At 37.1% G+C, this 16849-nt stretch overlaps 2 protein-coding genes across 2 annotated transcripts in view; one reads left to right on the forward strand and one right to left on the reverse strand.

Annotated features, from left to right (window-relative positions):
• Positions 1–558: 558 nt before the first annotated feature.
• On the reverse strand, positions 559–15978 carry NDUFB5 (NADH:ubiquinone oxidoreductase subunit B5). The gene is made up of 6 exons (XM_036115932.2): positions 15755–15978; positions 9075–9163; positions 7642–7708; positions 6087–6148; positions 5044–5150; positions 559–1220 (listed from the first exon to the last, which is right to left on the reverse strand). Exons 1-6 carry the CDS (start codon positions 15876–15878, stop codon positions 1100–1102), a joined length of 570 nt encoding a protein of 189 aa, XP_035971825.2. The 5' UTR covers positions 15879–15978; the 3' UTR covers positions 559–1099.
• Positions 15979–16024: 46 nt separating this feature from the next.
• Positions 16025–16849, forward strand: part of MRPL47 (mitochondrial ribosomal protein L47) — a 31007-nt gene continuing 30182 nt past the window's right edge. The window contains exon 1 of the mRNA XM_036115921.2: positions 16025–16161. Coding sequence (XP_035971814.1) covers positions 16064–16161 — 98 coding nt within the window. The 5' untranslated portion in view covers positions 16025–16063. The remainder of the gene's footprint in view (positions 16162–16849) is intronic.

The raw sequence follows: 16849 nt of genomic DNA on the forward strand, positions 1-16849 counted from the left end.
TCATACGGTGATTTTGAAATTAATGTGAAAAAATACAATCATTTAGGGCGCCTGGGTGGCTCAGATGGTTAAGCGTCTGCCTTTGGCTCAGGTCATGATCCCAGGGTCCTGGGATCGAGTCCTGTATCAGGCTCCCTGCTAGGTGGGGAGCCTGCTTCTCCCTCTGCCTCTGCCTCTCTCGCTCTCTCTCTCTCTCATGAATAAATAAATAAATAAAACATTTAAAAAAAAATACAATCATTTAGCACAGTGTTCCCCAGACAGTAAATGCTTAATAAATGATAGCCATTATTTTAGCTGTTACTCACATTTTATAATCTTTGCAGTAATCATTTTACATTGTGCAACTTTTCCAGTGTTTACCAAAAAAAAAAGACTCTAGGAATCTTAAGAGATTGAATCTAAGAAAAGGGGTGCAAGTGTGTATGCATTTAAAAAGCATAATATACTATACTACATCTGAAACCAACGTAACATTGTGTGTCTACTATAGTTCAATAAAAATTACTTTAGTAATAAAAAAGTTTTAAGGTAGAAAGCATGAAAATATTCAACAGATTTGTTCACTGAAAAACTGTTTATTAAGATGTTAATGTTTAGTTCAGTAATTATGTAATTTAAAATTCTGAATCACCTCTGAATAATTTAGACATGTATGTAAACTACTATATTTCCTGATATTTAATATAATTAGACTTCTCTAACTTCCAATTATCAGACAAATGAAACATTAAACTTTCAAAGACACACCCTTAGGAGTTCATAAATTCCTATTTGCCCAAGTTTTTTTTAAATATATGATAAACCTTCTTAAAGGAGGAAGCCCAAATCCACAAATCAAAAGTCTTATTCTGCCTTTCACAACATATATCAAATCATCACAATGTACACTTTAAATATCTTACAGTTTGTCAATTATGCCTCAATAAAGCTGAAAAAAAAAAAAAGAAATCCCACATGGAAGTCTTAATCTGAACCAATGTTGAGAAATAGTACAATGGAAGATCTTTTATTCATCATGTGACCAAAAATACAGAATATATTTATTGATTAATTTTCCCCTAAAGAGAATATACTTTGTATTTAGAGAAATAAAAGATTAATTGTCAGGAGTTGCTTTTGGAGAATAATCAATCAGCGCCTTATCAACAGTCGGATACTGATACCAGGGACCATCACCTCTCGCACGCATTAACCTTCGCACTTCCAGCTCCTGTACCCTGTAACAAACAGGATAGCAGTATTGTGGGTCCAGCATTTCCAATTGCAAAGTTAATGAGTTATCTCCATAAAGAATAACCACCAGAGAGTCTTTTGCTTTTGTGTAAAGTATTATCAAAAGTATTTTATGTGGGGCGCCTGGGTGGCTCAGTCATTAAGCATCTGCCTTCAGCTCGGGTCATGATCTCAGGATCCTAGGATGGAGCCCCGCATCAGGCTCCCTGCTCATCGGGAAGCCTGCTTCTCCCTCTCCCTCTGCTGCTCCCCCTACTTGTGCTCTCTCTCTCTCTGTCAAATAAACAAACAAAATCTTAAAAATAAATAAATAAATAAAATAAAGTATTTTATGTAAAGTATTAATGTACCTCCATAGATTGATGTGTATGCATGCATCTGATATGCACCTATTAGCAAAATCTGGGACTTATTTTTGACTTTCATTATTTTGCTTAGGTGGTTAGCAACAAATCCTGTTTTTAATCACCAAAACACTACTTGAATTGATAATCTATTCTCTCCTCTTGTCCCTGCTCTTTATCTGGACAGATCACTTTCACGTGAATAATGGTAATGCAGTTCCTGTCTTCTTGCCTTTTAGAAAACCTCTTGAGACCACATATTCCTGAAACAGTCCCTCTCCAAAGCAAACCATATAAGAGACTCTTAACTATAGAGAACAAACTGAGGGCTGCAGGAGGGGAGGTGGGCGGGGGATGGGCTAAATGGGTGATGGGTATTAAGGAGGGCACTTGTGTTGAGCACTAGGTGTTATATGTAAAGTGATGAATCACTAAATTCTACTCATGAAACCAATATTACACTATATGTTAACTAACTAGAATTCAGATAAAAACTTGAAAAATAAAAAATGAGATAGTCTTTTCTCCATCAAACCTTTTTCTTTCCATTTTTATAGACTACATATTAAATTTTTCATGACTGGAAATTTATCACAGTTAAATAATTCACTTTATTAACCTTAACCAGCTCACTAACCCTATCCCCTATGAGAAACTACAAACCTTTGTGATTGTGTATCTGAGTGTATTTCTTTCCTTTTTTTTTTTTAGGATTATATATCTTCATATTATCCTTTTTCTTTTCTACTCTTTAGAATGTAATTATCCAAAATGCAAATATTAAAATATTCATCAAAAGGACTGGTTAAATAATGTTTCACCCTTATAAGAGACTACTAGCCATCTGTTAAAAAGAATGAGGAAAATCTGTATATAGTAAATACAGATGATACACATATGGTTAAATTAAAAATGCAAGGTATAACGTGAGTATGTGCAGCATATTCCCATTTCATTAAAAAATAGAAAGTAATCATCTGCGACTATGTATATGTACACATGCAGAGAGTATTAAAAAATCTGGAGGGCCATAATAAATAGTTATCTCTAAGGAGAGACCATTATGGAAGATAGCCCCTTTCTATTTTGTATCTTTCTTTTATGCTTCAGTTTTCCAAATACCTAAATATACTTTTTAAAAAATGTAGGTACTCTCATTCCATCCTCACAATGGCATCTTTTCTTTGGGGGTAGAAGCCAGGGTTTTTTGTTTTTACTTTGTTTTGCTTGGAAATTGTTTAAAATCTCTATATGTCTAAGGAATTCTGGGATCTGTCTTTTAATTGGAACTCAAAGGTATATGTGTGAAGTTCAAAAAAGTCCAATGTTACGAAGTATGAGCCATATTGCTGTTCCACGCTCTTAAATATTTAACAACAATTCCATATGGTAACTATATATGTGTATAATTTCAAATCTAGGAAACAGGCCCATCATACATTCCTTTAATCATTTAAATATTTTTTAATATCATAACAATTTTTATAAACTACAAAGTTTAAAAGAGAATAAACAGAAAGCAGATCAATGGTGGACTTGGGCCAGGAGGAGGGGATGGGGAATGACTGGAAAGGACCGCAAAGAGGCTCAGTAGGTGATCGAAATGATCTTGACTGTGGTGGTTACACAGCTATTTACCTTTGTCAAAAACCTATCAAACTTAATGGGTACATGTGACTGTATGTAAACATCACTACAAACACTAAGATAAATCTCAGACAGGATCACATTTAAAAGTAGCAAAAGGAAAAATGAGTGAACATTTAAAAAAATAATTTGGACTTACATATTTGCTTATTTAATCACTATCAGAGGCCTATGCATGACACAAAATCCCAAAAGCTAAAGAAAAAGACTGACAAACCTGACAATAATCAAATGAGTAAATATATATAAGTAATTAAAACACTAATACATAGTAAGTGTTCAGAAACATATTAGCTACCACTATACTTTTGTTATCTGAAACATAAAAACACTTTAGTTGCAAAAAAATTCTATACTATCAAAAGACAAATGACAAGTTGGGAAAACATAATTGCCACAAAACCCAAAAGAGGTATTTTAGTTAAATGTATAAATTAGTAGAAAAATGGGCAATTTACAGGACAACAAATACAAACAACCAACAGATATATGAAAAAATACTCAACCTTACAAAAAAAACAAAATTAAAATAATAACACTTTTCAACTATCTTATCAGCAAAATGTTTAGGTTTGATAAATTCCATTTACAGGGAAAGGCATGGAAAATAGAAATTATCATGTATTGGTGGCAGAAAAAACAACTGGTACTTTTTGGAAAAGAGTTTGGCAACATCTATCTAAAATTTAAAACATAAAACATTTGGTTTATCAGTGCCACAGCTAGGAATTTATATTTCAGATACACTAAATATGCAGAAATCTATGTATGAGGATATTCACCATAGCACTATGTATATTATCAAAAAACTTGGAAAGAACCTAAGTACCAACAACATGGGACTGGTTTAAAAAAAAAAAAAACCCTAAGTACCAACAACATGGGACCAGTGAAATATATGATGCAGCCATTAAAGTGAATGGGGTATATACTATTATAGAAAGATCACCACGATACATTTAAGTGAAATGAAGACAGGGTGCAAAACAGTACTTATAAGAGGATTCTATTTGTATTAATATATTTTTATTTTATTTTTTTATTTAAATTCAGTTAGCCAACATATAGTACATCATTACTTTCAGATGTAGTGTTCAATAATTCATCAGTTGTGTATAATACCCAGTGCTCATCGCATCACGTGCCCTCCTTAACGTCCATCATCCAATTACTCCATTCTCCCACCCACCTCCCCTCCAGCAACCCCCAGTTTGTTTCCTACAATTAAGTGTCTCTCATAGTTTTTCTCCCTCTCTGATGACTTCCCAGTTTTCCCTCCCTTCCCTTATGGTCCTCTGCGCTGTTATATTCCACATATGAGTGAAACCGTGTGATAACTGTCTTTCTCTGACTGACTTATGTCGCTCAGCATAATACCCTCCAGTTCCTTCCACGTCGATATAAATGGTAAGTATTAGTGTTAATATATTTTTAATGCATTTTTTTTTTAGGAACAGAAAAAAAAAAAAGAACTAAGTAAGTAGTAGTCACCTTTAAGGATGAGACTAGGTAGAAGAGGAAAGGAAATTGGGAATAGGGGCAGAGGGAGGGGAGGGCTGCCTTGCACTCAAGAGTGGGATATTTTAAAAAGAATTCCTTTTACTCTGACAGATATTATCAACTAGTAGTCTCTCAGTCTCCAACTTATAAACTCCACTCTAAACAAGCTATTCCCTCCCTGTCTTTATCCTTTTACATGGAGCATTCTATAGTGCTGATATAGTTTATTAGATTTTTTTTTCACGGCTTGCAATAGTAAGAAAGGATTTTCTTCCTTGCCCCCCCTTCCCACTTTATTTATTTATTTATTTTTTACCGTAAATCAGCCTTTTCAGCTTCAATCTGAAGGATAGCCATTGTTTTTTCATAATTCTTTTCAGGGCTATCAAAGAAAGTTCGGGCAATCCATCTTGATATAGGATGCTACAAGAGAAAATTTGTTTATTTTCTGAACAGTACTTTGCTCTTCCAGTTTCCTATTCTTTAAAATGGCCATCTCAGGTAAACCAATAATACTTACTAAATGCCAACTACTAATTTTAATCCATTAGGTGGATACTATTTTTGTCCCCATTTTATAGATGAGCAAATTGCACAAAGTTATACAGTTACTAAGTGCCAGCAGCTGGACTCAAACCAGGTCTGTCTGACTCCAAAACCTGTGCTCTTCGCCATTATACTACACTGAGTACTTTAAGTGGCAGATTTAGGAGCCAAACCCAGGGTTTGATGATCAAAAACTGAAGCTCCTTCTCTCAGCACAGAGAGACTACCTGTATGGCCTGCCTTAAGGTATGATAATGATATTCTTTTCTGAAATACAGTTCATTCAGATAATAGAACATGACAGTATTCACTCTAATCAAGGCCACAGGCTGTCGGGCCAAGCCTACCTAGGCTCCAATACTGGCTCTAATTCTTGGACAGGTCACTTATCCTCTTTTAAGCCTGTCTCTTCATGTCTGAATTGGGAATAGTAACAGCACATTTCACATGGAGTAAGAGAATATTTGCAAAATACTACCACAGTGCCTGCCATAGAGTAGGTGCTCAATAAAGAACAGCTAGCATGAGCATGGGTAACATCCTCCGGGACTGAACTTAGGATAAATTCTGACTGCTACTCTGCTGGGATAAGAACACACTACAGAGTCACACTTTAAAAAACCGTGAAGATCAAAGTAATAAAATGCAGAAAATTACCAAAAGAAGTTGCTTGTAAAGAGTGAGCACAAAAGTGTCATCTACTTGATATCAAAAACTGAATATAAAACAGTATCATAATTGCTAAATAAAGACATTAATCAGTGCACTGACAAGACACCTAACAGAAAGTAACTTTCAATGACGCATACCAACCTTGAAGTATTCCCAGTGTTCTGGGATGTAGCCTTCTGGAATCTCTGCTAACTCAGCTTCACCTAGTAAGAGAAAATAGTGGTGTCCAATTTTAGTATCAAGAATTTATAATATTAATTCTTCCCCATTTAAGTAAGAAACCAACTTCTTGTGGTTTTAAAGGAACTTTTGTTTGTACCAATGAAGATTCAAACACAGTTGACCCTTGAACAACATGGGTTTGAATGGCCTGGGTCTACTTACACATGGGTTTTTTACCGTAGAGTACTGTAAATGTATTTTCTCTTCCTTAAGATTTTCTTAACATTTTTTCTCTAGCTTACTTTATTTTTTCATTTAATTTTATTTATTTGAGAGATCGAGCATGTGCGCAGGTAGGGAGGGGCAAAGGAAGAGGAAGAAGGAGAGAAGCGGACTCCCCGCTGGGGAGTGGCCAAGCTTGATGCGGGGCTGGATCTTACAACCACGAGATCATGGCCTGAGCCTACACCAAGAGTTGGACACTTAACCGACTGAGCCACCCAGAGCCCCTCTAGCTTACTTATATAAGAATACAGTATATAATACAAAAATTAGCCAAAGTACATGTTAGTTATTGATAAGGCTTCTGGTCAACAATAGGCTATTAGTAAAGTTTTGGGGGGAGTCAAAAATTATATGTGATTTTTGACTGAGCAGGGGGTTGACACCCTGACATTGTTCAAGGATCGACTGTATTTTAATTACTTTAATGTGGTTGAAAATCATTTCATTCATTAGATATTTTTTAGATGTCTTCAATGTGTAAGGCATTGCCTATAGGCATTATATAAGAGTTTCAAACTTTGTTTTTATATAGTATAACAAAATATAATAAAAGACACATTATTCCTTCTGGTTTTTCCTATCACTACTAGACAAAACATTTTAGGATTCAAGATGTTAGAAGTACTTTGGACAGAATTTCCCATGAAAATCTAATGTTAGCTGTCTTTCACAGTTTCAGTCTTTTTTAGAAGATTATAATTTTATGTGTTCCAAGATGGATAAAAAAAAAATTCTTCCATCCCTCAGCCTCTCTTCCACCTCTATTTCTATTTTCCTTATTCTGGTTTGTCAAAGCTGGTTTGGAGAAGTAAAAAGGAGGAGGAAAACAAGGCTTTCTGAAGCCTTTTGTGGCCTCTACAGAGCTGATGACCTTAAAGGCTGTTGGAGCAAAAAAAAAAATGTTTAAAAAAAAAAACATTGTATACTATTGCAGATTAAGATGTCGTTACTGTAAAATAAAATCCCATGCCTACGTTTATTATTTAAATAACTTTTCTTGGGGCGCCTGTGTGGCTCAGTCGGTGAAGCGTCTGCCTTCAGCTCAGGTTATGATCCTGGGATCCTGGGATCAAGTCCCGCATCGAGCTCTCTGTCTGCCCTTTCCCCTGTTTGTGCTCTCTCTCTGTCAAATAAATAAATAAAATCTTTAAAAAAAAAGGATTAAAAAACAAATAAATAACTTTTCTTTATAACATCCATAATTTCTTTGTTACTAATGGACATAGGTTTTAGTCAGAGAGGTACTTACCAATGAATATATTCACCAGAGTTATGCCAATTGCTACTGGAATCCCAGTCAACAAAATGTAGAATTTCTGTTGAGATTAAAAAATAGTTTTCAGGGGCGCCTGGGTGGCTCAGTCATTAAGCATCTGCCTTCAGCTCAGGTCATGATCCCAGGGTCCTAGGATGGAGCCCCACATCGGGCTCCCTGCTCTGGTGGAAGCCTGCTTCTCCCTCTCCCACTCCCTCTGCTTATGTTCCCTCTCTCGCTGTGTCTCTCTCTGTCAGATAAATAAATAAAATCTTAAAAAAAAAAATAGTTTTCAAATAACCATTTCTTAACTCTCTTTCCCCACTCTCAAACTGTCTACAATTTTTTATTTCCTTACATTGCCTGTAAAATAAACTTGCCAAATTGAAGATGTGATACCAAATTATCTCTGAGGTTTTCTTTTACTCTTTTATAGATGCCTATATTTGGTACCAAAAATGAAAGAAAAAAGTAAGGATTAATTGTACAAGTATAATACAATATCTATTCAAGTGATTTTTCATTTTTTGGTTAACACAATGTAATACAAGTTGAGAAATTTTTGTATTAAGATAAAAATGTTAAAAACATTTGAGTGATTTCAACCACTGTAGAGTTTGAGTTGGTCATAACAAGTAAAGTGGGAGCTCAACCAAGAGGAGGGATATTAAGAACAAAGGGCAAGCAAGAGGTCTAGAGGGCAGCCATTGCTGAAATGGTCACAGCTGTAGGAAGAATGGTAGAGAATCCACACAATCTTCCATCTTCCAAGCCTCTACTTTTCATTATAGAGCCTTGAAATACAAATATACAGCCAGTAGCTCACTTGATCCTCTGAAATCAATGTTCCTGAACAATACAGAAATAAAAAATTATAACCCAAAATAATGGAGTTACTTATTTAAAGAAGTCTTCCAGTGAGTTCCTTGGTAATTTAAAGAATATTTTAGGGCAACCCTGTCGGGACCCCTCTCACTCTTGAGAGCTTTTTCTGTATCTTCACTTAATAAACTTGTATCTCTTTACTCAAAAAAAAAAAAAAAAAAAAAATAACTATCCCCAAACAAATCCATTTTCAAAGTTCTATAATTTATAGATTTTGGTGTGTATGTGTGTGTGTGTGCAGGGAACACAGATTATATTTCAAAACCCCACAATCTTAAAAATAAGGGAATGGCTCAAATTTTACCTCCAATACACATGAATCCTTTTTATGATGAAGTAAAGGTTCATTAATTTAAAAAGAAATTCAGGAACAAATCAGACATTACTACAAAATCTCAATATCTATTGAGAAAATAAATATGAATTTACAAAATAACATCTTTTATAAAATGAAAGATGTTCTCTAAATAGACAAAAGAAAAAAAAAACCCACATTCCTATTTGTATGTAAAGAGTTTAGTTCAGAAAAATTTTTAACTCACCATTAAACTCAAAAAACGTCTGTCATAGAATCCAGATGGTTTGATGATAAACAGTCTTTTCCCATGGTCTCCACTGTGTCGCAGAGGAGCTGGAAATATTAAATTACCCTGTTATATGCAAGGCTCAAGGTATACTGTTATATTCTGAGATCAAATCAGGTTATAAGAAAATGTACATGCATAAATTTTTAATATGAATTAAGATAAAAATACGTATTTGACTACTAAAGGCAGAGCAGATATCTTTAAACAGAGACTGGTATACTGTTGTAAACTATAGTTCTCTCCATTTTTATTCAACGTTAAAGAAATATCTAAATAATTGTTTCAAATTGTTTCCATAGCAGGCAGGGAGGTCAGATACTCTTGGCAGGCTACTTGTCTTTGTTTACCTCTACAATAACTATTTGCTAAAGCTATTAAATAAATAAACTTAATTTAAATCGTGTCATTTCATATGATGGGGCAACATACATTAGGGGCTCACAGCAAAATAGACGGAAAGACATTTATTCAACATATCTCCAGCAGGAATTTGAACTTGTTCAAAAGTAAACACTCTAACGTATCTCGATAAAATCACTCTGTAAGCCATTTCTGATTGTGAATACCGTCCTCTTCAAATTCTCCCTCAGATGGTATGTAATCAACTCTCACTGGAGATAAACTGAGGCAAAATTTCACTCCTGATCTTATTTCCACACGATTTCCCTTTCTTGGATGTCTGGAAGGACCATTGCAAACACTGTAAGCCCTTTCTGCCGGAAGCAGGGAAGGATCTCACTGCTACTGGGAAACTGAAGTTACTGCTTCTGCTGTGTGTAACTGTATTCAAGGAACCTTCACATGAGAGTCACTGTGGGAGAAAAAACTAATTCCCATTAAAGGAATTTCAGTCATGATAGACGTCATAAAGATTTGTATCCTTTGTTCAAGCGTAAATGTCTGGAATGCCCTCCCCTCTCCTGAAATCTATTCTTTAGGCCCAGATGACATTTTATCCTCCAAGAAACCAACCCTCTTCCCAAGCATATGAGATCTCTCCTACCTTTGAACTGTGATATTCATACTTGCTTTCACTGCTCCCACTGAAATATAAATGTCTTGAAGGCAGGAACTGTATTCTTAATTTTGGCATCACCTTCAGCAGCTTGCAATGAATTTAGGAGGTTAATTCATAAGAGAATTAGAAGCTGGCATGAATTCACTGGGTACAATTCATACCGTTAAGGCTTCTACAATGACAAGAGAATGTGACAAAGTAATCATGTATTTCAGAAAATAATTTGAGGGCGCCTGGGTGGCTCAGTCGTTAAGCGTCTGCCTTTGGCTCAGGTCATGATCCCAGGGTCCTGGGATCGAGTCCCACAGCGGGCTCCCTGCTCGACAAAAAGCCTGCTTCTCCCTCTCCCACTCCCCCTGCTTGTGTTCCTGCTCTCACTATCTCTCTCTCTGTCAAATAAATAAATAAATTAAATCTTTAAAAAAAGAAAAAAAAGAAAATAATTTGAAAGATACAATGGAATTCTTTGTGGACTAGGTGGGAAAAAAAGGGCTGGATAACAGTATAAACCACTCAATAATTCAATAAATATCTAAGTGCAGGTCCTGTGCTAGGCCTACAGTCTAAAACGGATATATATTCCGCTGGGAGAAACAAATAAACATAATTAGACATCTATAAGGACAACAAAGAGAAGAAACAGGATGTGATGTCAGAAAAAAAACAGGCCCAGAAGTTCCTATTTACACAGGACGGTGAGGGTGGGGGAGTATAAAGAAGGTGGATTATAAGCTGAGAGAAATAGCAAGTTAGGTGAATTTGTAATGGGTAATTGATTGATTGATTACATCCAAAAGGTGCTGGTTACTTAATTCAATAACCTGCCAAAAGGCTCTCTCCATAGCCCTGAGAGGTCAAGACTTCTATACATGGCCTGGATGAGGTGAAAATATGCCTGATGACACAAAGCTACTACTACAAGAGTGGTTACTGCACTGATGATGAAGTGGGATCCCAAAAGTCTTCATACACATTTACAAAAGGCTGATTCTAAAAGGATTAAATATAGTAAGTGGAAAGTCCTGACCGCATCCCCCAAAAGTTGCTCACAGATTTAAGAAGAGTCATTGGTGTGATGTGGTTACTAAGAAGGCCAAAGACAGTTCAATCCTAATCTTATGTAGTAGAAGCATAGGGTCAAAACAGGAGCACCCACCCCCAACTCCTAACCACACCTGCAGAAGTGTGTCCATCCCAGAGTACACCATTTTAGAGAAACAATCTGGAGCACACCCCAATTTAAGCAACCAGGATGGCAAACAACCTGGAAACTGATACAGTGAGCCTTAAAGAACTGAAACCGATTGGCCTACAAAAAAGAAGTCTGGGTAGAAACCAGTAAGTGCCTTTAAATAGCTGAAGGGCTATCCCATGACAAAGGGCTTACACTATTCTGTATTGACCTGAAAGGAAGAACCAGGATCAATGTGTGAAAGAGTAATTTTCAGCTTAATACAAGGAAGAAGTTTCTAACAATTTTACTGGTTCAAAATAAAATTGGATTGCATTTCCAGTTCCCCTTTATGGAGTTATTCAAGTATCAACAATGGGATATAACAAGGATACTCTGGGAGTTGGCCTAGAGGATTTCTAAGGTCCTTTTCCTCAAAGAATCTGAACTTATGACCTGTCTTAGAACAAAAGGGCATACCACTGGACCTTATCAGTCTCAATGATTCCCTTCCAACTCCAAGAACTGGTTCCAGGCTTCATGTTTTTGCACTTACTTTCCTCTTTGCCCAAAAGCTTTTCCCCAGGCTCTTTGAATAGTCACCTCCACACCTCATCCTTCAGGGCCAAGATCAAATGTAACCTCCTCGAAAAGTCTTCTCTGCCTTATCGAAAGCTGGCCTCCCACTTACCCTCCTTAACATCATTTGGTTAGTTCCTTTAGAACAATACACACTAAGCCTGATTTTTTTTTTTAAGCCTGATTATTTTGTTAAAGTCCATCAGGTCAAGGACTGTATTATTCAGTACTGTATCTCCAGTACCCTTTAGTGTCTGTCACATGGTAGGTGCCCCATAAATATTGTTGAATTTACATTTCTTAAGTAAATTAAATGTTAGTCAGGATCCTTCCTCGCCTTCTGAAAGTAAATCTACTCAGAAGAGACAGCGTACTCCCAAATTTCCTTTTCAATCCAGAAGACAGGCAGGCAGGCAGACAGAAAGACACACACACACAAACACACATACCCCACAGAGAGAGCGAGATGGATTATGCTCTGCATGGTTTTGGGGACAACTGATAATGAATAACACTCTTAATAGATATGGAAAATGTAACAAACAAAAAACTATGGAAGAATACTTGGTCTGGCTGCATTCTAGTTAATATTAATGCAGTTAGGAAAGCGAACTGCTTGCTTTCTTTCCATATAATTACCCTACTGTTAAACAACAATTATTAGTGTCATTAAATGTGGTAAATAACTATTGTTACTATTAGCTGTTCTAAAGTATACTTCATAGCACTAAACTCTTTTCCAATATTCTGAGGCTTCATGATTTGTTGTTGATGTAGTAAGGCCATCTGCTTACAATCTAAAAATATTAGGGTGAACACTGCTTACAACCAGGTGACTGCCAGGATTTCTGGAACTCAGATTCTCCTTCCACCAAAATACGCATCTTTACCATTCTCTAAAGCCTGGACTTTCTCAACTAGGTATTCATTTAGCTATATGAAACTCAAGTTTCAATAACCAATTTTTTAAATGCAAATAACTTCAGGAAAGCTATGTTTTTGACAACTGTGATATTTGTGAGAATCAAATAAGATAATGTAGATTTTGTGTCTTCATGACAACAATCGAAAATCGGCCACTTTCTTTCTCTCATTCTCAGACTACTCCCAGTTAATGACTCCACCAACTCAATTACCCAGGGTAAAAATCTCACTCATCTTCCTTGCACCTCCCCCTTGCTCACCAGCTGTCAAGGCCTCTTGATTCTTCAAACTTTTTATTTCTTTCCATGCTCTCTTCACCTCACTCACTGGCTTAAGTAATCAACACCTCCTTAGAAGCCAACCAATATTTAGAAGCATCTTCCCAAAACACTACTGATGTTGCTCTCAGCTAAAACATTCACTCTCTGCAGCCTACAAAAGAGTTAAGATAGTTTGGTTTTGTATTCAGTCCCTCCACTCCCCCAATTTAATCCCAACTTCCCTTTCTTAAGCCTTCTCTCTCAACACCTACCTACCGCAAGAGCCCCATATTAGATACATCAGAAAATACAGCCTCTATTTTTCTGCCAATTGCACCTGTTAAAACTAACCAGAATCTAATTAAAATGTCCCACCTTCTATGTCTGAATTAACTCCATACTGCTTTGTTTATATAATCATTTAAATACTCTTCTCAGTTTTTTTAAACCATAATATGCACACATCAGTCTTCAAGTTAAAGCTCCTGCAGCTGAGGGAAGAACTTAAGTTCATTTCTGGAATCCTTTGATATAAGACAATAAATAATTTAATTAAATAGAATACTTGTATGTGCTTACTTCCTGAGAAAGGTTTTCAATGACAGTGAATGAAGGTAACGTGACAGTACCAAATGTTTAAGAAAGGGGTGGTCACAAGGCTCTGTAGAAGGCTAATGCTTCTAAATCCAGGTGCTGTAGATTTTCCCACTCACTCTTCACAACCCCCTTATGAGGTAGGTTAAAATTATCCTCCTCTTTTTTTTTAAAGCAGTTCTTATGGTAAGAGATAAGTACCTTTCAAAATGACATTCTAGAAAGATGCAAACTTATGCAGAAACATATTTCAGGGTTATAAATTCTTGTCAGTAGGAAAGAGATTAGATTTATTTTCTCTGTCAACTGAATATAAAGATACTTGTAATAAACATCCTCTTTTTTTAAAGATGAAGACACGTAGGTTCCAAGTAATTGCCTTCCACTTAGCTTCCAAGATATGATGACCCAAGGTCACATAGCTACTAGACTCTGGAGCCAGGATTTGAAAGTAGGCAGTCTAGCTCCAGGAAAAACAAAACAAGGCAAGGTTCTCTACACTGCTGGATCTTACAGTCAATCTCATAGGGGCAGACATAAGCAATAATACAACAGATTAAAACCTTTCATTCAACTGTGATAGATGAGACCACCTGCAAAATACCTTTGAAAGCAGGTATAGGGCTGAAACACAGTAACTCTAGCGTAGCTATTAGATCCTTTCCTGCTCCCAGTGGAAAGGGTGTAGATTATCTGTATAGATCCTTCCAGAACTCCAAGAATGGGGTATAATGTATAAAGAGGATCTGGGAGTGAGATTTTACCTTAGTTTATCTCCAACAAAGCATGATTAAATACTATCCCCAGCAAATATTTGAAGAGGATATTTGTAATCAAAAATGGCTTACAAACAGAGTTTATCAAAGAATGTTTGCACATGTAGTTTTTTAACAGGTTCAAATTCCTGCTGGAAATTTGAATACCACTGGTTCTTTCCAACATTTTTGAAACAAGTCTCTGTATAATGCCTCATCATGTGAAGTGACATAACTCAAATTAAATTGGAAGAAGAATAAAGGAGTAAACAGAGAAAGGTATTTTCAGGGTGGAGAACTTTTTGGCTTCACTTCCTCTCTACCTGCTTCTATTGCATAGGGCAGATAGCTTATGGTATATTTTTTACCAAGAGCATTAAATGAATTAATACCTTTAAAATCTTAGGATGGTACATGGCACACAGGTGTTCAATAAATGTTAGCTACTGTTATCATTATTAAATTTGATGCAGCACTGCATGATTTTTGTCATAACTAAGTCACAGTTCCTTCATTAGTAAAATGGGGATACTAACATTGTACTTACTTTGCAGTCTTTGAAAGAATTAGATTGAATACAAGGCATCTGAGGCTTTGCTATTACTATTATTCATTCTCCTATAAGTCAATACACAGTCTCCAAGAAGCTCCAACTAGCCTTTCCATGACTTTCCTGGACCTAGTGACTTTTCCTTCATGGGCCCCTTCCTCTCTAAGAAGATATTAAAATTATTATTTTATGACCGCGCTGATATAAAACGAGTACAATCCAGGCTGGATTCCTTACCACATATCATTAACATTAACCCTAAAAACGTAGGTGTTTTTTTTTTCTTCTGGTTTTAAAATGAATTTAAATTAAAACATTTTCATGGACCCTAAAAGTATCGTGTAGGCACTGTACCTACCTAATGAGTTAGCCCTGAGCCTCTCCACCTGCCTACCTATTACTTAGCATCGGTGGGCTCCTGGACAACATGACTTCCAATATTGTGGGACTAGTACCTAGTGCGGGGGAACGTACAAAGAATCTGGTGCCTGAGAAACATAGGTCTCAGCTCTATGCCTTCTTAACCTCAACTTCATCCGCAAACCAGCACCAACTGGAATGGCTGAGAGGCAAAGTGTTCACAAATGCTATTTAACAATTTAAAAGCGAACGATCTGATTACTTCAGGAAAACCCTTGTCTCCTCACAAAGACCACGCTCCGTCTCTCCTCTCAAGCCCCAGGCCCGCAATTTCTCCCAGATCTCACCAAGGTCACCCGGGAAGAGTTCTCCATCTCTCACCCCACATCCCCCGAGCGCGCTTTCTCCCAAATCTAGCACCCACCGACAGTCTTCGGAAAGCCACGGGTGAGGAAGCCCCCGAATCCAAGCCGAATACCAAGCCGGTGGCCGGAGAGCGCGGCCACTGCAGTGACCGAAGCCCGCCGCAATAAGCTCATGGCCGCCATGGCTACTACGGGCAATTGAAAACTGAGGAGAGTAACGGGAGCCGAAAGAGCCAATTTACGAACCAGGGCGAAGGCGGAAAGTGGCCATGTTGAGTGAGGGCAAAGCCTATTTCTGTTTTCTCCATCCGGTCGGCGGAAGTGACGTTATTGGAGGAAAAGAGGGCTGTGCTTACTTCTGTGGAAATATGGCTGCGGCCAGTTTCGGCGTTCTTTGCAGAAAAGTCTTAACCGGCCTGAAGGTTTCCAGGTCACTTTTAAGTCCTCAGGCCCTAGCTAGCACAGGGTAAGTGATGCGAGGAGTAGGTTTGTTCTCCTCTCCGACTTTAGATCTTGTTTGGCTGCCGAGATGCTGAAAACCCTGAGAGGCCGTGCGGATGGCTGAGACCAAACGCGCTTGGGTGAGGAGGGCATGACCTTAGAAAAGTCGCCCATCTCCGACATTTCGGTTCTTTCCTCAAAAGTTTTGTTGTCTCCTACTGTGGACCAGGCAGTCCATGGGGTCTGTGCATACCCAGTATTTGTTGAATTAAACCTAGAGGTACAGAAGCATCCTGTTTGGCTGGGTGAGTTGCACTGGAGAGTTTTTTGTTATGGAACGGAGTCAGGTTTGGATGGATAAAAAAGAAGGGGCCTTTGTACTTCCAGAATCTATCACAGAGATTGTTTGGTAATGTTCAGTGAATAAATGAAAAGTAGTCAAATGAACGGAAAGTAGCCCTGGCGGTGTGAGAAAGGAACGTTCTATATATGGTGTTCATTATTTCTGGAAAAAGTTTGTTTTCTGGACAGACCGACTAGAGTTTATGGTGTATGGTTTCCTCACTTCTTCGGCTTTTGTGTGTAGTGAGTTGAATTTTATACATAGTTGGGTATGTCAGATTTTTTAAAATTATTTATATATAGGGTGCCTGGGTGGCTCAGTTGGTTAAGCGACTGCCTTCGGCTCAGGTCGTGATCCCGGAGTCCTAGGA

Source organism: Halichoerus grypus, chromosome 1, assembly GCF_964656455.1.
Source record: "Halichoerus grypus chromosome 1, mHalGry1.hap1.1, whole genome shotgun sequence".
In the NCBI taxonomy this organism is placed as follows: Eukaryota; Metazoa; Chordata; class Mammalia; order Carnivora; family Phocidae; genus Halichoerus; species Halichoerus grypus.

Bases quoted from the DNA above. Each gene is read 5' to 3' on its own strand.
- NDUFB5 (XM_036115932.2), bottom strand. From the start codon at position 15,878: ATGGCGGCCATGAGCTTATTGCGGCGGGCTTCGGTCACTGCAGTGGCC. The intron at 6,149-7,641 runs GTAAGTACCTCT...TTCTCTTACTAG, and splicing joins TCTGGTGAATATATTCATTG to GTGAAGCTGAGTTAGCAGAG. The intron at 5,151-6,086 runs GTTGGTATGCGT...TTTCTCTTGTAG, and splicing joins AACACTGGGAATACTTCAAG to CATCCTATATCAAGATGGAT.